General features: G+C 37.3%; 1 protein-coding gene across 3 annotated transcripts in view; it reads left to right on the forward strand.

Moving 5' to 3' along the window:
• trpm3 (transient receptor potential cation channel, subfamily M, member 3) overlaps positions 1-23013 on the forward strand; it is a 98465-nt gene that overhangs the window by 16934 nt on the left and 58518 nt on the right. For all 3 annotated transcript variants that reach the window (XM_038306493.1, XM_038306500.1, XM_038306508.1), the window contains exons 6-7: positions 18444-18618; positions 19062-19185. In XM_038306493.1, coding sequence (XP_038162421.1) covers positions 18444-18618; positions 19062-19185 — 299 coding nt within the window. The remainder of the gene's footprint in view (positions 1-18443; positions 18619-19061; positions 19186-23013) is intronic.

Raw genomic sequence — 23013 nt, forward strand, 5'->3', positions numbered from 1 at the left:
ATTGGGGTCATCTATCTATCCATTTTTCATCATGCTTATCCAGGTATCCCAGCTGGGGTTGCGGGGGTGCTGGTACTGTACCTATCTCTATCTCTCAATGGGCGAGAGGTGAGGTACACCCTGGACAGGTCACCAGTCTATTGCAGGGCAACACACAGACAAACAGGACAAACAACCATTCACGTTCACACTCACACCAAAGGAGAATTTAGATAAGCCAGTTAAACTAACAGTCGTGTTTTTGGACTGTTGGAGGAAGCTGGAGTACCCAGAGAAAATGCATGCACAGGGAGAACACGCAAACACCATGCAGAAAAGACCGGGAATCAAACCTTCTTGTTGCAAGCCAGCAGTGCTACGCACTGCACCAATGGCGTAACGACACAACAATAGGCCCGTAAGCAACATAATCTCGGTGGGCCGCATATGAAGTAAAAACACATGATAAAGGTTCAGGATAGTGCGACAGTTCCATTAATCAGCCAAGAAGATACAATTATGCAATTCTCAGTAGTATATGATCACACATAACACACGGAAAAATAGTGACTGCACACTTTAAATGGAACCATTGGTAACACAGAACCACCACATCACAAGTTCCAAAAACTCATTTCAGGGAGATGTTTTTCGAACCCCCCGCCCCCCCATAAGGTACCATTCAGGAGAATTCAGATCAACAACATTAACATTATAGAGTAAATAATTCAATCTCCAAAACCTGAATTCAATTGGAAACCTGTCAAGTATTATGCTGAAACAGTTGGAATACCACCTCTCAAAAAAGTGGTTATAAAACCAAATATTAAATCAATGATTCACCAGAAAGCTAAATCTTCAAGCATTTTGTAGTTAATGAAACTATTCTTTGAGATTAGAAAGAAAAGAGCAGATTTCACTCCCCTTTCTTTTCTTTTTTTATGGTAGAGCGATAACAAATTTGAAGTTTGCGTTGATATTTTGATTTGTTAAAGGCTCTGTCAATTTACAAAATTATCTTTGTGTATAAAAAAGTTGTTTTTATTTGGATTTCATGATTTAACCACCTTCTAAACGTTCATACACAAATACTGTGCCTCAGGCTATGCCAGGTTCCTGACTACATCATAAACAAAAGGCCAAATAAAATCACTTCTGCCTTCAGCACAATTCTCTCAACAACTACACAAATTCAATAACGCGGTATGTCGTGAGTTACGCCTCCCGGACTTTTATTAAAAACATGTCTCATGAAAGCCAAGAAAAACAGAGTTTGAGAAGATTCATAAGTAAGCAACTGAAGAGTTTACTTGCAAAACAAAAGGCAACAGAGGAGAAAACACAGTCAGTAAAATAATTCATTACCTGGAACATTGCTTTTTCCAAACAAAAATGCTAAAGTCAGAAAGAAAGGGCAAGTAATGAAACAAGCTTCATGCATGAATGTTTTCTTAATATCAAGGTAAGGTAAAGAAATGCCACATTGGTATTTGTTTAACCCTAATTTTTAAGATTCTTACACAATCTAAAACTGAAGGGCTTTGCCAGGAAAACAGTGAAAGGCAAGTTGCTGGCATGTACACAATTAAATAAAGCCATCCACTGTGAACAGACCTTTTCTGTGCATTTTGACATGAAATTATTTCAGATATAAAAACAGTGGCCTGCTTTTGTCTGATTGTGTGCATGGTTGTGGGCATTTGCATACATATACAGGATTGTAACCTCCAGCGGTCATCCTACAGTTTCTTTTGGCTGCAGTTTCATTAATCACAGTGTAGGTAAAAAGAGGTTGATAAAGTAATTAAATTTAAAAGCCATAAGGCCTCCCTTTGCAGATTAGCCATGACATGTTGACCTTGGCAGCGGAACAGCATTTACAGACGCTAAGCCTTTAAACATGCAAAGTCAAAAAGGTTGTATTACTCTTACATTTAAACACCATGCAGCAGGTGTCTGGAAACAAATGTCAGGTTTTTGTATTTATATCAGCTCTTTACTGAGGAGTATCCAAACTACCTCACCATTTACTTAAATGCATTTTACTAAATTACTATGTAAAAGACCAGCATAAAGTAAAGCGATATAATATAGGAAATATTAGTTGTCAAATTGCTAAAGTTTCCCCCAGGTTTTCTGTTTCACAATTGCTGCTGTGATTATTTTAATCAACTCTAAGTAATTCCACTCAGATTTGAAAATGTAACAAGTATGAAAAGCCATTATTAGTGGAGCCTCAATTCGGTGAGTCATCGTGACAACAGGCAATCCGATGCGACTATTTCACCCCACTGGAACTAAAGATTTTAACGAAGAAAAGAGAGATACTACTGAAGCAATTTTAGCAGTTTTTCATGTACTGCAAAAATAAATAGATAAAAATAGAATGATCACATGTCACTCATATTAAACAAACCAAAAACAAATAAATCTCATATTCTGTCATATCCCCATGAATATTTAATTCTCTGTTAATTAATGCCGATCATTCTAGGTCCTCGTCAAACAGACATGCAATTTTTGTATTTAAAACCTAATGTCTCTAACAGACCTAGTGAACTTTTTTTTTTTTTTTTGCACAACACTGCAGCAAAAATCAGACTAAATCAGGAAATAAAACAATATAATTGGCTGTAAGGAGAGTGGAGACAGAGGCCACTTTGAATTTACTGAACAAACCCGGCAACCAAACAGGTTAGGTCTAGGGAGAATGTTACTCTGGCAACAGAAACAGAGGTTGAATAAGCTCTTTGTGAAACAGAAAACTCAGTTTCCCATATTTCAGGTTTAGAAAACTTAGAGTTTTCCATAAACCTGCTTCGTGAAACGCACCCCTGACCTCTTTGATGTACTCCTTGGTTTTCATGATGTTGTTTTTTGCAATAACCTTTAAAAAGAAACTGTTGCCTGGATTATTTTTGTTAAATTATTATATTTTTATATATTTTTACATTGTGTTTAAATACCAACGCAAAGTAAAAAAAAAGTGCTGAGAACCGCATTGATTTATTTTTAAGCTATATACCACTGTATATCCATTTAACATTTAAATGTAGTGAAAATCTTAATTTAAACTGAGTTTGGACTTTGATTTTTGATAAATATTAGATTTTCACCATTATTCCCACCAGTAGCAGTACAGTATTCATTATGTTTGCTATTTATTTGGCTGCTGCGGGTGGCGGTGGAAGTTATTTTTAGGTACAGATGAAAAAATAAACATCAAAATAATTTCCTGAAACGGTAGTGTGTTCAGCCCTGTGGCAGAAAGATGTGAGACTTGCTCCAGGTATTGTTCCAGGTTGAGGTTGTGCATGAGTAACCACATTTTATGTAGCCTAGAAAGAGCACATAATAAGAGGTTGGAAATGTGGTACAAATTAACCTTTTTCTCTGGGGTTGGAGATTTTCAACATACATTGCATGGCTTTAATATTTTTACAGATTACAAATCACAAACCAGCAACCTTTGATGTATCTCCAGGACCTACTCTAACCACTATCCAGCCACTCCTAACTATAGACCATTTCCAAAAAACAAGGAATATCATGGAAGAGATATTTTATTTCTTGAATTACATTCCAAAACTCAAACTTTCATGGATTATAGATTGAGAGCCCACAATTTAAAGACGCTCTCAAATGTGCGCTCAGTTTGTCACCCAACAGTAATATGTTTTATTAATTACTCATCCAAAATTGGATGATTAAAAACACAAATAAACATATAATAGTATGTGTCAAAAGTAATTAAAAATCATTTGTGTTTTCTGCCCTTAGACACTGGGTGTTTGTTTGCTAGGGGTGCTGAAGCCATTCAAGTACTATTTTTCCATGCAACAGTTTTAAAGAACTCAATACACTAAATATTATATTTTCATTCTGATTTATAATTCTGGGGGGGGGGGGGGGGGGGGGGGGGGGGGTCAGTAAAAGCTCTTTGCTTGTGTGACTCATGTTCAATTAGGAAGCAGAGGAGAGTAGCACAGCTCTCTCTGACTGCAAACATAAGCTGCAGCTGGTCCATCTGAGTCCTGCAGTGTTTTGGAGGAGGAAGGGGATCCTTCCTTGCTCAGCAAACTCACTGTTTGCTGAGCAAACTAACAACAATCAGTGCTTTTATGTGTTGTCGCCAAAGTCTTTTTGGACACTTACGTTACAACTCATGAAAAAATACCTTGATTTGTTGCTTGTCGCTTTTTTGAAAAGAAAAAAAAACTAATTAGAGGGGTCTAAAACATTAAATAGGCCTGATTTTGTATCTGTGTACAAATGAGCAGTGTTGTGGGTGTGGCTGAAAAAAAACCCAACAACCTTAGTGTAAAGGATCTTTGAGAAGTGGTCTTTAGTTAAGGTACCGGTACTATGATGTAGGTTGACTGATAGTTGTAACTATCTGAATCAAAATAAAGTTTGCCATATACTCCTCAAGAACCATGAAATTTGTTCTTGATCTCAAGGTGACAAAAACAAGAAAATTATTTGTTTTGCCTCTGAGTATTCATACTCAAAAAGAAGTTAAGCAGCCACCCCTCTATAACACGCATCAGTGAAACTTCATTTAGAGTGGGCACGGGAGGGAGGTACACAAATTGTACTAGGATAATTGTGTACTCCCCCACTAGGATAATTTATAGAGGAAAACCTGCAAGTGAGCAGAAGTTTGACTGCTGAAACCACTAGTCAAACTATGCGGCTGTAGTGTAAATTTGAGGCATCCCTGCTTTTTCAACAAAACAGACCCATCAAGATCCTATCCAATCAAAAAGCAGTTTCCTTCAAGAAAAGAGTTCTGCCCAGATGTTGAGATCAAGCAGCGAGATCCCTCAAGACAGTGCTAAGAAAACAAAAATAATAACAAAGTGAGAACAAATGTCTCTGTTCTAGTTGAGAATGAAGCTGCCTTTAGCCTTTAGCAATTCTAAATTAATTTGAACTAATTCTTTTTTAATACATTAATATTTTTTGATAATTTAAAAGGTATTTTTCACATTTTTAAAGGAACATTATTTCATTCAATTGCACATATTTTAGTGTATATCAAGTTTTATCTTGTTTATGAATAAATGGTATTTAATTCAGTGATGCTATATTTATTTATTCTATGAGAGAGACACTTTTATGCATTTCATGATATATTGTTCTAATTTTTCGTTGAATTATACACAATTTTTTCTAACATGTATACATTATCTGCTTTAAGTGCTGGTGTTAATGATGTTGTCTGGGCTTAGAACAGAAAACTAAATATTCAGACAGACAGACAGTACAATATCTCAGAAAAGCATTATTTAAAAATGACAAATCTGCAGTGAACAGCTCATGCTTCTAAGGTAGGAACCTCTGCAAGAAGAAAAAAAAAAGGTTAATGACCCCGTCAATCTGGCAGAGGAAGATTATGAAGGTTTGAGTCACTAACCTGGTCTTAATGTTCAGTCCATGCCCAGAGGACAAGGTAGATTCCAGCTGCCTGGTCGGCTGCCAAATGCTGCCCAGAGAGTCCCAGACGATGAAGCCTTGAAGACTGAAGAACATGGAGGAGATCAGATCTGAGCAGACAAAGGAAGGCAGGATAATCCAGAGGGCTAAGTCAAGCCAGTATTGAAAAGTTTCACAGGAGTTTGGGCCTGAAGATCAGAGATCCAAACCGGAGGGAAATCCAAGACGGTGTAAGGAAGCAGGGTTCGGTAAACAGGCAGAATGGAAACAGGCAGGCTCAGAGGTCCAGAGGCAGTAAGGGTCAGGATGAGGCAATTAGAAACAATAATATTCACTAGAAGACTCTTACCAAGGGCTTGAATAATCTGACACTGATGAATCAAAGAAGGAAGGTTAAATAGAGACTAGAGCGGGTGAGATAGGTGTGAACTGTAATGAGAAACTGGTCGGAGCTAGGCAGGTGGATAGAATTATCAATCAAGCTAGTCATTAGCGCCAAGATCATGACAGGATTTGTCTTTTAAAAAAGCTTTAAAAGACTTAAAAAAAATGAATCTATTTTTTTCGGTAAGCATTTAATATTTTGTAATGATTTCTATTATTTTTGTATTTTATTTTGTTGTTATTATGAGCAAAAGAAATGAACTTACTTTATATATTTTATGGTATGATTAAATAATTGTCACACATTGTATAAGCTTAAATGCAACAACTGAAGCACTCAGTACTTAAGTGACTTTTACAATCAAATTTTCCAAAATGACAATTTATACTTTGATCTGAGTAAATTTTGTTGAGCCATTTTTTTTGTGGGAGAAATATTGTATTTGAACATGTGTGGAGAGTTGTGTATCTGTATCTCGATTTGTGTGTGTGCAGCAGGTTTTGAAAATGTGTAAATAAATGCACAAACATGTATTCAGATTTACAAATTTGTACCAAGATCGGCAAATGTGTAGATCAATATGTAAGCACATACAGAGACACTTATGTCTTGAGTGTTTTTGCTTCAAGACCGAGAAATACAGACAAATCATTGGTTACAAGTCAAGCATTTTCTCACACATTTCCACAATTTCTTACACATTTTTAAATCCACACAAGTCAAGATACAGACACACAACTATCCAAACATGCAAATCATTTTACAATATTGCTCCAATATTTTTTTTCCCACCTTTGCAAATTATGTGCAGTAAACATAACTTCTGAATTGTAACTTCTTTTCCTCTGAAATGGTACTTGCTATCTATACCTGCACCATCCCATGGCCTCTTTCAACGACTTAATAATGTTTTTTGTTGTCAAATTGCCTACTTGCATCATGTTTTAGTGCTTTCCCTCCAGACACCCTGATACATATTTGGCATTTGCAAAGAAGAACCAGCACATTCAATGAGACACACTTGTTCAGTCAAATAGGGAAGATGAGTCATCTGCTGGTGTATTTAATTATGACCATTTAAGCATGCTACAATATATGTTTCACATTCTCCCTGCTTTTTCTAAGCAGTTTTCCCTCTGTTCTCCATTATTTCTCATCTACATGGATAGATCAAGTTTTTAAAAGCTTGAACCACTTTTCACCTTCTCGTATAATATGCATTTAGCATTTGAAGGAACATTAGCAGAGTATTTAAAATACATACTGACATAACAAAATGCACACATCTACTGTAATGGGAATATTTTCCTTTTATAGCTGATGTTGGCATTGGTAATTCCATCCATTTTGTCATGCTTAATCCCAGTTGGGGTCATGAGGGGTGCTAGTGCCTATCTCGAGCTGTCAATGGGCGAGAGGCGGGGTACACCCTGGACAGGTTGCCAGTCTATCACAGGGCAACACAAAGACAAACAGGACAAACAAACATTTGCGAACACACTCACACCTTAGGAGAATTTTTAGAGAAGCCAATTAACCCAACAGTCCTGTTTTTGGACTGTGGAAGGAAGCTGGAGTACCCGGAGAGAACCCACGCATACAAAGGGAGAACATGCAAACTCCATGCAGAAAGGAATCAAACCAGAAAATATTCCCCACTCTATATAGTGATTTAGATACTTAAGGGTTAGAGCGGACGTTCGGGCACATGCTTGTATGAGCTATAATAACAGCAACTTTTAAACGTGTGCATGAGGACAAATAGGCTTGTGCTTGCTCTTGCACGCATTTAATAGGCCTTCTCTCTTGGGAGTGGGTACAGGCTTGTGCATGTGCCCTTTTTTTGTAAAGTGGAGAGGGTGGGTTAAAGTATTCGTGAAAATCTCGCACAATACCTTTAATGGTCTTGCTCAGGGACCCAGAGAGGCAGACCGTGGGAGTGAGTGGGACTTTAACTCAAAAGCTCCAGGACTCAAGCGCATTGCTGTAACCACCAGGCCTTAAAATAAAGGAAACGGAAATAACAGTTTCAGGATCATATCTTAAAACATCTGCTGTTTTGACTTATGTTTAAACATCTGTTTAGTGTTTTATATTTAGTTTTTTGCCTTCCTTGATTAACCAAATTACCTGACTCTCACTTTAGTTTGGGTTTAACATGCATTAAGCTATATCTAAATACAAAACTGAGAATAGCATAAATTGACGAGGATGTCCCAAAGCAAATCACTTTGGTAGTTTAGATAGATCTAAGTGTATTCAGACCTGTTTATTGTTTTTATCTAATGTATCTTAAAACTGTCAGAAGTAAACAAACTCAAAACAGCAATATGTGACTATGCTGCCACAAGTGCGTTACACAGTTTGTGTTATCAGTTTGCAGGTTTTCTGTCTCATCATTCAAATGCCACAAAAGTCGTTAAAGGCCAGTACAATAATTTTAATTTAATTTAATTTTAAATTTAATTTTATCAGACAAAAGTAGAAAAATAAGCTCCTAATATCTGAATGTTTTGCAAACTGTAATTTAATGTTCCATATAGCTATGGCTTCTTCTTTACTGAGTGTGAATATATTTGATATTTATTTCCTTGGGGTAATTCGTGCAATTTGTTGTATAACAACATTTTTATCTATAGAGTATACCTTCTTTACTGTCAATAAACTGCTGTTATTTGGAGATCTTGATAATATGGAAAACTTATCCTTGGGCTTCAGTATTCTCGAGACTAACATGTATGGAAACACTTTCACCTACGGGGTACAGTACTTTGGACTGAAAAAATATCATCTTGGAAACTAGCCAAACTACTTGATGAAAACCAGTGGTTCCATGTGGAGAACATGGAAACTTCACACAGAAAGCCTGCAGCCAAAAGCTTAAACCAGAACCTTTTGACCTACTCATGGTTAGACGACAGTGCTAACCTCTCCTTGCTGCCTCAAAATTAAATAAAACACAAAACTTCATATGAATTCCAGCTCTAAATGCTATTATTAAACAGCAGAGGCTACATTTTTTGTGTATTTGATCATTTTCGAACCATTCTTCTTTTTTGTCTGTTTTGTTTTAGGGGAAACACCATACCATTAGATAATCAGCATCCTTGAAAATGATTTTGTCATCAAACTAGAAACGTTCAAATGTTGTAAATATGTAGACTCACAGCAATGCCTCAGTTCTGTGAGATTTCTTAAGGTAAAAGTCTTTATCAGTATCATAGCTTAAAGTCTTTCTTGTAGTGAGCTCATTTGGGAAATAAGCTTTCCAAATTAAAAATTCACTGTTGACATACCAGGGTTGTGGGTTTAGGTAATCTGTATTCATCGCTAATCATCCACTGCAGCTCTCGACCATGAATTGAAAATTTTTAACAATTAGGCCTTAGATATCTGGGGATTACATTTCAGAGTAAAACATAAAGAAAGATTGGGCCTGTAATGAGAAGCAAAAGAATATCACTCAGAAAAATAATGAAGCAACACACCAATACAAACCCCCTTGGTAACTTTTAACAATAACTATATTAGTTGCTGTACTTTATTCAAAGTTGTTTTTTCTGTCTTTTTTTATGACCCCCAGCCTTTAGCATGTTTAAAAGTAATAAAGGACTAGTTTAAGCCTAAAAACTCAGATCATTAAACAAATTAGTATCTAATTAGTTTATTTTCTTCCTTTATGCTGCTCATCTTGTCTTAAAAAAAAACTAAGTAACAAAAAAAAAAAAAAATCACTGACACTCAGTTTCAGGAAAATTGATGCCATCATAACAGAAAGACAAAAAGTTAGGTTTATCTTACCGTTACAATAAACATATCCAAACCTACAAATGACCCACTTAACAATCACTCACTGTTAATATGAAATGATTAAATTGAAACAGTTAGCAACTCACTCATGTAATTTAATCTATATGTATATATCGAGGGTTTGGAGCCAGAGGGGCGTAAGTGGCATTTGACCAACTTTACAGGAGAGCGAAAACAAAATTATGACCAAACTTTAATCAACTGTATTTATTAACCTTCAACGTCAACATTGCACCCACATACATACTTGTATTAAGTAGTAGTTCAGTAAACAGATTATGATATATTAAAGCAATTAACATATTGTAAAACATTACAAAATCATAAAAAATAGGTAAAAAACAGCAGATACGCCCTTTTGACACCAAGCATATACAGAATTTGTAAAGAAAATAAGGCGTATCTGCTGATTTACATACAAAATATTGGCTTCAAACACTTGACATTCACAAGAAAAACAGTCTTATTTTATTATTTTTGCTATTATTATCATTTATTAATATTTCATTTATTTAGCCTGGGCGTGGCCAAAATGAGATAGACCTATTTCAATTCTGAGTCATGACAGAAAAAATATGTATTTCATTTAAAACAGTTATTCAGTTAACCAGTTAGTTCACCTTAAAACATTTAAACATGTAAAACTTTGACATTTAATTTTTGACATTTAACATTTAAGTTCTTTAACTCTAACATTTAATTTAATGCGTCATGTTTACACATTCCACTCGTCAACTACACATCTGTACTATCAGTGCCTACTACTTTCAGGGAGTTGTAAAACTCTGCATAGTAATTAGGAATACTCCCATTGGTGCAAAGGGTGAGGAGATCCTTTTTTTTCAAGGCATTTATGCCTGGGGGGCTTTCATACAGTGAGCTTGGTGATTGTATGGTGCTTGTGGCTCTGGTTGGTAGGCGTACCATCATCTTTTTGAAAGTTGGGGCAGTGACATCATACTTGAAGTAGATTGTCTTCGGGTCTTCTTTCGTGTAGCGGAACCACTTTATCTTCTGCTAATGGACAGCTTGTCCCTCCTCATCTTTTGATCTGTTCTTCACTGTGAGGTTGGAGAGGGATTTGAAATCAAGGAAATCCTTATGCAGAAGCTCATTCACACGGTATGGGTTTCCCTGCCTTGCCATCCTCACCAGTGTGTAATACCCATCAGGGGAGTAGATGCACACTTTGCGCCTTGCAGTTTCTACTGCGGCATGCACACTGTCGCATTCCATTTGGCTGTGCCCCGACTCCATGAACTTGTGGTCAATTGTTGAGAGAGGCAGCGAGCTCACAGCATGCAAGCACATAGTGCTGAAGGCTGCATTTCTGTTCTGTCCCCCACAAGTGTCTGAGTACAGAACAACATGTTTCACTTGAGGACTAAGTCCTTTAAGGTACATGTGAACACATGTGCTGATCTCAGAAGATCCACGGCCACCTTCCCCCTCATGCCACATGTAGCAGTCAACATCCTTACAGCCCATGTCATACACGGTGAGGTTGTATGTACTCAACTTTCGTGAGTAAAACAGGCTACTCACATTACTCCATGGAGTTGTCAAGACTTGCTCAAGGTCAAAGGTGACAGCCTTGCATGATTCATCTTATTTTGCTCTGTTTTTATCAGTTTCTTTCTGTTCTCTTGCCTTGGTCTTTCTTAATTGGTGGGCATTGTATTCCTCACTGTGCTTTGTTTTTTCGTGGTCTTCTAGACGTTTATACCACTCGCAGTATTTGCATGCGTCTTTTTTAGGAGTATGGAAGGCCATGTTAAACTCCTTGTCAAACACTGACCTATACATACTAAGCTTTTCTGGTTGGATGTTCCACTCTCCACATTTCTCTTTATACAAGTCATACATTTTCATGAGATTTAGAGAACCTTGCAGATACAGCTTGCTTGTGTCTTTTCTGGAGTAGTGAGATTCAAGTGTGGGAAATGAGCGGATGTGTTCTCTGATCTTTTCTTTGCTGCTTTCTGGGATTTTGTTATGCGGTGCATGGCGTCCTTTCTTGCTTGGAGGGGTCATTCCCAAATCACTGTGTGTGAGGGCGCCTGCTGATCGTGCAAACTTCTCTGAAATATCAAGGGTCTTCAAAAAGAAATCCTTGCATACTCTAATCTGCTGCCCATTGGATGTTAAGTAATACTCAAAGGAATTACTTCTCCTTGACACCTTTTCCTTGTTTCTTTTTTCTCCCTTGATTACATGGTTGAGGATGTAGTCTCTCTGCCTTGCGGAATCACCCATCTGCCAATAGCACTCAAAGATGCTTTGTCGCACTTCTTCTGGAAAGTTTGCATTGCATTTGTAGCGGCAGGAAGCGCAATTCTTTTCTCTCATCCTCCTTCCTTGAACAGGCAACCCTCTTGAATTTATGTAACTTTTCCCTGAATTTCTTAGTCTTTTGTGCTTGTTTCTCTTCCAATTTTCAACATTTCTCTGTCTCTAGTAGTTTTTGTATCTTACCTCCATCACTGAAATGAAGAGCAATCTCTGAAGCTTCATCTTCAACTTCATCACTTTCCCTTATTATACTGATCAAAATCTTTTCTGCCTCAGTCAGTTCTTGCATGTCTGCAGTTCTGTCACCCATTTTAGCACTGGGCACCACTTGTGTTACGCCCTTTTGACTCTGAAATGCACTGCAGGGTCTGGTATTACTCAGAGCCACAAGGGCGTATATGTACATACGCCCTTCTGGCTCCAAACAGTACTCCACCTTTTTGGTAAGGTCTTTGTTGTTTTATTGTTTTATTCAATACAGATTCATTTCTGATTTGTATCTTTGGCACCACTAGATGGAGCTAATCAAGACCTTTCATTTGATATATAGAACTCATTTTTGACCAAAATGCCACTTACGCCCCTCTGGCTCCAAACCCTCGATATATTCTGTGTAAAATTGTATATAAAGGTTAATGGTAAATAAAGGTGTCTGTCATCAGGGTCGACTATTACATAATCAGAACTGTTGCCAGGGATTTTATGAGGGTTTTGTTTTCTCTAACTAAATCTCAGTTTTCTACAGATTATTTGGTTAATAATAATAATAATAATAATAATAATAATTATAATAATAATAATAATAATAATAATTGAAATTTGAGTCTTACTTAATCTCACATTGGTGAAATTTACCTCTGCATTTAACCCATCTCCTAAGGGAGCAGTGGGCTGCCATGGTGGGGTGCCCAGCGAGACATTTCCAAAGGCATATTATTCAATTCAATTCAATTCAATTCAGTTTATTTATATAGCGCCAAATTCACAACACATGTCATCTCAAGGCACTTTACAGTTCAACCAGATCATACAGTCAAATTGATACAAAGTTTTCTATCTAAGGAAAACCAGTTGATTGCATTGACTCATTGACTCAAATACAATCCCCCACACTAAGCATGCTTGTAGCGACAGTGGAGAGGAAAAACTCCCTTTTAACAGGAAGAAACCTCCAGCAGAACCAGGCTCAGTGTGAGCGGCCATCTGCCGAGGCCGACTGGGGTTCAAGGAGACAGAAGCAGAGATACAAAAAGCAGCTGTAAAAGGCGGCCCCGTCCAGGAAACACACAGCCAGGCAGACGAGCTCCAAGGCAGCTCCCATGCCAGAGGACGAAGAGAGCACATCCACTCAGTCACGGCCAGAGAAACAGGACCACACCGGAAAACAGGCCGATCTCCAACATCTACCAACAAGGGCGCTGATAGAAGCAGCACAGCCGATGCCCCCCTCCAGGATGACGTCACAGCCAAACAGGAACAGACGAGGCAAAGCTACTCTGAGGAAAAGCAGAGAGAGCAGAAGGTTAGAGATTGAACTAACAGATTCTGCAGAACAGAGAGAGAATGAAGCAGAATGATGAAATGGGGGTCCCTATGTCCTCCAAAAGTCTAAGCCTATAGCAGCATAACTATAGAGATAGCTCAGGATAACCTGAGCCACCCTAACTATAAGCTTTATCAAAAATGAAAGTTTTAAGCCTAGCCTTAAAAGTAGACAGGGTGTCTGCCTCACGGACTAAAACTGGTAGTTGGTTCCACAGGAGAGGAGCCTGATAACTAAAAGATCTGCCTCCCATTCTACTTTTAGAAATTCTAGGAACCACTAGTAAACCTGCAGATTGAGAGCGAAGTGCTCTGTTAGGAACATAAGGAACAATCAGATCTCTGATATAAGATGGAGCTTGGCCATTTAAGGCTTTATATGTGAGAAGGAGGATTTTAAATTCTATTCTTGATTTAACAGGAAGCCAATGAAGAGAAGCCAGGATAGGAGAGATATGATCTCTCTTTTTCATTTTCATTAGAACTCTGGCTGCAGCATTTTGGATCAGCTGAAGGCTTTTAACTACAGTTTGTGGACTTCCTGATAGTAAAGAATTACAATAGTCCAGCCTTGAAGTAACAAATGCATGGACTAGTTTCTCAGCATCACCCCTGGACAGGATATTTCTAATTTTTGCAATGTTCCTCAGATGAAAGAAGGAAATTCTAGAAACCTCTTTGATATGGGATTTAAATGACAGGTCCTGATCAAAAATAACACCAAGATTTTTTACTTTATTATCTGAAATCAGTTTAATCCCATCCAAATGAAGTGACTGACTAATCAGTTTCTTTTTCAGAGACTCTGGTCCAAAGACTATAACTTCTGTTTTGTCTGCATTCAGAAGCAGAAAATTAAGAGTCATCCAGGTTTTTATGTCTTCAAGACATGCCTGTAATCTATGTAATGGGTTAGCTTCATCTGGATTTATAGACAGATATAGCTGGGTATCATCAGCATAACAGTGGAAATTAATCCCATGCTGTCTAATAATTCTACCAATTGGGAGCATGTATAAAGTAAAGAGAATTGGTCCTAGCACTGATCCCTGTGGTACTCCACAGGTAACCTTTTTTTTAATTATGCCTTTTTCATCAATAAAATTCAATATTATAACATCCTTAGTAAAATAGCAAAACGGAAATTTATAAACAACAACAACCAGAAATCAAATATCCCCCAGTGAGCCAAAAAGCACAGAAAAACATCCAGAAGATTAAAAAAAAAAAAAAAATAATGGTCAGTTTGTGTGGAAAATGCAGCTTTGAGCTTTTTGAAGCAATTCATGAAAGAATCAGTTTTAATGTATTTCACCTTTATATATATATATATATATATTTGTATGACTATAAATGTACTTCTGTCGTGTGTGTGTTTGTATGCACACTGGCAGTTTCCTTTTTCCCAATTAGCTATGACACAGCTGTGCTTTCTCCTCCTCATCTGCTCCTTGGTGGGTTTCAGTTGAACAAAAATCCACTTTAGTTACTACAACATTGCCTCCAAAGCTCCAAAGTCATCAATATCAATGTTTGATCTTCCACAGCTGCAACCTCATATGTAGAAAAAAGCAGATTGCAGACATACAAAGGAATGGGGGTATCAAATAGCAAAACGCGAGTCACAACTCACATCCTGCTCTGTTGATGCATTGCTATGTGATGTACCACAGCATAGTGATGTGGTACCTCTTTGAAGTAAGCAAGACCCCTTAAAATATTCTCCTTATGTAACTGTCCCTGTTGCAAGGCCACACAAGGCTGTGTGAGACGCAGCATATTCGTGGGTGCAATCCCGAATAGGAGTGCCCACATCCCCTTGTGCGTGTATACAGTAGGCATGCATTTGTGTGCTGGTGATATCCCCCTCTCTCTTCTGTGAATTATGCAGACCAGAATGAGGGTGCACGAGGGGAAGATAAGGCAGTTATATGGCTTTTGAATTAGAATAGACAAACAGGCAGCATAAAATACAAGTATATGTGAACCAGAAAGGGAGAGAGTGGATAAAAAGGTGGATGGCTGCCGAAGGGAAAATTTGTTAAAAAAATAAAGAGAGCAGAAGAGAGCAGGACAGCTTGATGTTGGGAACATTGCTTGATCTCAGTGGGGCCCCTAAAGAGGGGTGACAGAAATGAACTTTATGGCTTACACGCCTTTTAGAAATTTCACTTGAGTAATGGGAACTAAAATACATACAGTAGAGGAGATTAGAATTTGAAATAGCTTTGAGCAAAATCCTTTTATTTAAGTTTCAAATGCTTTTAATGCACTATGCTTTAATGTTACTTATAATTAGTGATTTAACTTCTGTACTTCTGCCATAAACTAAAGCTTCAAAAGATTCAGAAATGTGTCATAAACTAGAAAGAAAACCTTGAAAATATAATCTTTAGGTGTTGTAAAGCCTTATCTTGAAGAATCATATTTAAGCCACTTCTGATTTCTCTGAAATATTTATTATGATGATCTTTCAGAAGAACAACCTCAGCATCATTTCTCAAATGTTTTAAGAAATCTCTTTAGAGTATTTTTAAATAATAATAGTTATTATTGATTATTTATTTTTCATAAATAAAATAGAATTTTCATGTTTATTTGATTTTTCACTCCATCAGTGGCATACTAATAATATATACTTTTAATTAACACTATTGTATACTGGTTTAATATTATTTACACATATTTTGGCATTTATTGTGTGATTCAGGGAATTATATCATGGTCATATAAAACCCTTCCCACTTCTGTCATGGACTGTTCTCTCTCCTGTCCTCTGGTAAGAAGTTTTGTTTCTTAGAAAAAAAGATCCTCTTCACCTTATACACCTCTGTTACAACTCTAAGCTGTGTCGCATACAGAAGTACGCAGATGACACAGCCATTGTGGGGTGTATTAGGGACAACAGAGAGGAGGAGTCTGGTGGGGGCCACCTGTTGCCGCACCAACCACCTTGAGCTCAACATCAAGACGAAGGAGCTGGTCATAGCCACCCTCTGCAGACTGCCTTCACCACTCAGAGTGGTGATCAGTGGAAGATTGCTCCTCCCCAAATGCAGGACCAACAGACTGCTGAAGTCCTTTGTTCCTCAAACCATCAAGCTGTAGAACTCCTCACTTGGGGAAAGGAGTAGGTGATAGGAAGAGGGACAAGGGTCAGCAACCCCCTCCTTGGACCTCTTCTGCAAAACATGACCTATTGTCAGTCGTGCAATATTCTTCGCTCTCACTTTGTAATAACTAGTGTTGCACAGATGCCATTTTTTTGGCCCCGATACTGATACCCGATACCTGGCTGTGCAGTATCGGCCGATACCGATACCATAATAATATAAAATAATTGCCATCATGGCTTTGTCAAGCTGCTGCCTACCTTTGTGAAGCAGGAAAAAATCTAATACAAAGTGAATCCAGTAGAACTTTTTATTGCCTACCAGGAGTGGGTGACAATAGTTGAATAAGCTTATGGCTCTCAAAATGGTATCGGTGCCCTATTTGTTGGTCCTCGCCGATACCGATACCATTTTAGGGCAGTATCGGGGCCCCGTCCGATACTGGTATCGGTATCGGTGCAACACTAGTAATAACACATGCCAACTACTGTGTAGCCAGTGTTATATAGTACTTTTTTATAAGGTTAGTAAATCTCTGCAGTACAAGTGCAATAATCCAAGTCAACTACCGTGTAGTCTGTATAATTTTTACTTATTTATATGGTCTGTACATTTCTGCAGTGCAAGTACAATAATCCAAGTCAATTTCTGCGCAGTCTTCCCTTAACTCTCTACTGTGCAGGTATTTGTATATCTAAAGGAAAATATTACAGGACATTACAACCTATTATGCGTTTTTTTGTTTTATATGCACTCTTTTTAATTGTCTGTTTTACTTTGATCTTAAATGGCATCTTGCTTTAACTTAGCCCTTTGTAGTCTATATAAGTCTATATAAGGAACCAGAGTTTCCCTGAGGAGTAATCCCAAGGCATAAATAAAGCTGTGTCTAAGTCTGAGTTATGCACTTATGTGGTACCATTGTCTTAAAGTGGACAGTTTCTCCTTTTCCTCTTAAACATTTAAGTTTTATCAAAAATATGTATTATTTCTGTCACAAAGCAATGTTTAAATGCAAATTTTTCATGTTCAGATTGAAATGTATTCAGATTAGAAAAACAAAAACTAGCGTGTGGATTTGAGCAGTGGTTAGTGCGCATGACCCATGTACGGAGGCCTTAGACCTCGACGCGCACGACCCAGGTTCGAATCTGGCCTGCGGTCCTTTGCTGCATGTCTGTCCCTCAAACATACCCCCTTTCCTGTCAGCCTACTGTCAGAAAAACAAGCCACTAGTGCCGTACAAACTCAAAAAATAAAAACAATCAAATCGCACTGTTTATACAGACATAAATACTTGGAACAAAAACAGCTCATTAGACTAAATATGAATTATGTAAACATGTTGATCAGAATACTCTATTAGCATCTTACAGGAATCTGGTCATTTTAAGCTGAAATATGTGACGTTGCATGCTCAGCTTGACTCATTCAGAATAACTTGATCCTGCATTTACATGCATGCTAATCATAGTGTCAATCGGCAAAAAAAAAAACTCAATACTCTTGTGATCAGATAATTGAAACTAACAATTTTGCATGAAACTCTTTTAGTCCGAGTGGCCATTTATTGCAGTTACTGCAATTGATGAGACTCTCTTGTAATAACAACATCTGAAAGAATACCTTTCTAATTTATAATCTTTCTATTTACCTTAGTGTTTTAACTGTAAAACAGGTATTTTATTTTTATCTTATTGCTGCAAATACAAAACAAAAAAACAACATTATCAACAAATTCATTCTTGGAGAATAAATGACATCTTTATTTTTCAATCTGCATCTTTAAACATTTGGATTTCTATTTCTTTTTCATTCTATCTCTTCTACATTCTTCGCTCCCTAAAACATCTCGTTTCTCATCCTTTGTTTCCTATGTGCAGGGATTGGCCAGGGTGTACCCGTTGTGGCTCTTATCGTGGAGGGAGGCCCTAATGTGATCTCCATAGTGCTGGAATACCTCAGGGACACTCCTCCGGTCCCTGTGGTCGTGTGTGATGGCAGCGGGAGGGCCTCAGATATCTTGGCCTTTGGTCACAAATACTCAGAGGAGGGAGGGTATGCACTCACATCTGTACATATAGCATTATTACTAGGATAAATCGTTTAAAGTTGGACTTATTGTTACAGGGATAAATCAGTTTTACAATTTTTTTGTGATAATTACCATATTCACCACATTTGGAGTAGATTAATAATTTGCTTCCTGTTGCAGTTTATACTGAGCTATTTATTTACACATACAGTAAAGGTAATTAAACATCATTCACATATAATTCATAACTATATTTTATCAATTTTATTTCTGAAATAAACTAACAATGGTAGCTTCTTATATTTAATCACATAACATTAATTTAACATCTCACTTTAGACTCATATTCCCACTCAACCCCGGTTTCATTTAGTGATGAATCAATTTAGTATTGATGTCTTTCCACAGCCAACTATCTGACGCTGCTAACACAAACTTCCTATCTTTCCCACTCCTCTCTCTGTAGCATAATTAATGAGTCCCTCAGAGACCAGCTGCTGGTGACCATCCAGAAGACCTTCACCTACAGCCGCACACAGGCCCAACATCTGTTTATCATCCTCATGGAGTGCATGAAGAAAAAGGAACTGGTTAGTTGTTCTTTTTCAAGTCAGGCTCTTTACATGTAAGCACATGCAGAACCTTGCTCCTTACAAACACAATTACAGGACCTTGTACATGCATATTCATGCAAGCAGATGCAGTAAAAGCAGTCTAACAACCTGTGCTTAAATGGAATAATAAGCACAAGCAAAGTCTGACACACATCAGGTCATCAAACACATTAACCTGCAAACGCTACTGTCCCTGATGACTTAAACATTATGGTGTGGTGGATGAATATACCAATGCATAACAAAGTAAGGTGTACAAATTAAGCTTTCTGATCATGAAACTTAGTCTAAAGCTGTTATCATAATGTCTTTTGTGTATGTTAAGCAGATGTAAATGCATTCAGATGACAGTTGAGATAAATTTCACCTGTACCTTGACTCCCTGTGGCAATAATTTACTCAAAACAGAACATGTGGTCATGTTGCTCATTTAGTAAAAGGTGTATTATGGCAGAGGGGTAACTCAGATCCTTCAGGGCTATTTCAGTTTACAATTTGGTTCTCATGTTACATGTTTAATACATTTGACATGGATTTTTTTCTGCTCAAACACATGATTTGTTGCTTTAACATCATCAACTGGCTTTCACTGGGATTTTTAGGTTTGAAATAAGGGAGAAAAAGACAGGAAACACAGCTTTCAACATTTTTTATCAATAATTATCACTCCACTGACTGATTACTTTGTAGAAGCACTTAAACTACAGTTGTAAATCTTACATCTAGACACAACAACAAATTTACATTTTGCTTTGTAAAATACTTTATTAGTAATGATACAGATTTTTAACCTTTTTATTTTCTGCCAGTCTAACATTTTAAGTAATATACTAAAACATATAGCCATGTAAAACAGTTGGGTAAGCATCACCTCAGTGTTTAAATATTAATATAACAAATATATGAAATAAACACAATGACAACGCATTAACTTTAAATGAAGCCTGTTTTTAAGAGCATTAAACCTAAACACTGCAAACTTAACCTTAAACATACCAGAACACTGCAGTGATGCATACTGTATAGTTTTCTATCACACCCACATGCAGCATTCTTCTTGTACAGATAACATGATTCCTTCTTTATGGTACAGAAAATGCCTGCAGCTGTCGCTGTGTCTTCACTCTGCAACAATATTAATGTATACGCTGCTTTTTGCCTTTTACACAGGCGTGTTGTAATTCAAGTGTTTTGGAAATAATTTGCTTGCTCAGGGACATTTAGTAATGTTGGCTGATTGTGGCATTTATCTGTTAATAAGCTACAAATAAAAAACCTCAACATTTTCCTTAAAAGGGAATGTTTCAATACAATGCATAGCTGGATTCCTCTAAAGGCTCTAAAAGAATAATGCATGTATTTAAAAAAATATGATATTCAAGCTGTACATGACTTATAGTCTTTACCGTTATCAATTTTAGGTCAGTGCTTCTCTTTTGTGGTTCTACTTTTTTATCAGTAATATCTCATAATCCCAGAAACAAAGCACACAAAATACGTCAAGCTACAGTTTCACAGATAGTCAATTTTTTGTTACTTGAATTGGTCATAGCTGTGCAGCATGTAAATGTACAGATTTCACCCTCTGTTGGATCCCAGTGACTGTCTGATGCTCAAGCTGACAGAGCTTCTGAAGTACATATAAAAGAGCAGGAGAACAGCGGAGCGTGAATCATTGAGCAGGAGCAGCTGTGAGCTCAGATAATCTGATACTGGTTTCTTTCTGCGCAAAACAAGAATGTAACCATTGTCATATTGAAATCGATTCTTAGGAAATCCATTATTAACATCAGTGATGCATAGCCTGGTGAAACTATGTGAAACATCAATATGCATAAGTTAGAACATTCAACACACAACTCTATTTAAAAGTTATTTATTCATAGCGATAATGGAATTAATATAGTTTTAGAGCACATCTATTCATATCTCATTCCAAAGGCCAAAATCCAAACAGCAGGCCCAGGTATAGGGATACCTACTGTTAATATTTGAATTGATACAGTACCAATGCCCAGGACCAGGGATCTGGTGTTGGTACTCAACAGTGGCTATTTTTGATACCATGCTAAAATCATTTTGAACATGAAGAAGATAAAGGTGATTATCCAGGTGCCTCACCAAAGTTTAATGGCTGCAGATGATGAACGGCTAAAGGAAGGCAGGCATTACAACAGCATGGTATGCAGGAGTTTAAGCTATAGATCTGTGCCCTATTCAGCCTTGATTGCATTGTTTGTTTACTGTTCCAATGGCTTCTGATGTTACCATGCACTTCTGTATGGAAAGTTTCCCACTCTTCCACTCCCTTCATGTAGTAAAGATGCATTTAGGTACCGAAAGATGCTGATGTTTTTCCATGAATAGGTACTAGGTAATACTGATGAAATAGGATTGTTATTTATAAAATTACTGAAGTGGGTGCTCATTCCTGTACAGTACAATAATCTGACTGTAAATCAAATCTAGTCACAACAAAAAGTCAAGAATATAAACCACACATCTGTTCTTCAGATGCACAGTATATTGCATGCACAAGGATGGTCAAGGTGTGTAAATGATTAGACATATTCAGCCGTCATTATCTCTTGACCTTTAGGTTTTAAATAAATATCGTTTTTAAGTATTGGTATTGGAGCACAAAATACAATGTTAAATCCTCCTGTTCTGGTATGATACAAGCTCAGAAGCTCAGAACCAAGGTAAGAAAAAAATGCTCTGGCATCCCTTTGGCAGGTAATTCTATAACTTTTTCAGAAAGCATATGCTTTGCATATGTTTTAACAGTTGTGGCTTATTTGGAGTGGAGAAATCTAAGAATTCGCTACATGAACACAGTTTTTTTCGTCCTCCACTACTGTGCCTGTGTCACACCTTGACGATTTAGACACTGTATGCCTGACATATGGAAAATCTGGTAAAAATGCTGGCATACATTGGATAAGTTATGCATATGTTTTGTATGAGTTATGAGCACCCTGAAGTATGCTGAAGCACGCTGAAACACTAGCGCACATCGACATATGGTGAGTACATTGAGAAATTTTGAGCATACTCACAATTTCCCAACGTATGCCAGCATGCTCATATGTGGAGCATAAGTTACAGGTAAGTCATCTGATCATTGAAATAAGTTAAGTGTAAGTTACTCAAGTCGTGGTGTCTAGCTTATGCAAAACCTATGCGTAACTTGTGCATAACCTATGCGTAACTTGTGCATAACCTAACCCTTGTGCATAACTTATCAAGAACTTATCTCCAAAGCATATCAACGTATTTGACGTGTTCCAGATGACGCTAAACATTTTTCCAATGTATAGCTGCCATATAAACAAATTTCCCAGCAGACATAACGCGGAATCTGCTGCGACTGCAAACCTTTTTCTTTCTTTCTTTCTTTTTTTTTTGGCAGGCGATAATCAGCAGCTAGGTTAATACCACAATCAAATAAATCTTTTTAGTCAGGTCGGTCACCTTCGGGCGCATAGCTGTTCCCATCAGGACACTGGCTTGTGCATTATTTTATGGGAATTACGCTGCCACGCATTATGCATAAGTTCGCCTTGTTGGATATGCTCTGGACTCGTTATGGATACGCCATGAATATGGCCAAAGTAAAAAAAGATACATAGAAGGTTCAGTGTATGCTAGCGTTTTAGGAGATTCTGGGACGTCAGGAATACACTGTCTAAATTGCTAAGGTGTAACAGGGCCCAAAGCAAGGTCATTACTGTTCTTTTAAGCTTTTGTTAAATTCATTTAGTAACAAATCGTTGCAGATGACTTTATTTAACAAGGGGCATT

Source organism: Cyprinodon tularosa, unplaced genomic scaffold (genome assembly GCF_016077235.1).
Source record: "Cyprinodon tularosa strain WSP-4 unplaced genomic scaffold, ASM1607723v1 ctg1155, whole genome shotgun sequence".
Taxonomy (NCBI): domain Eukaryota; kingdom Metazoa; phylum Chordata; class Actinopteri; order Cyprinodontiformes; family Cyprinodontidae; genus Cyprinodon; species Cyprinodon tularosa.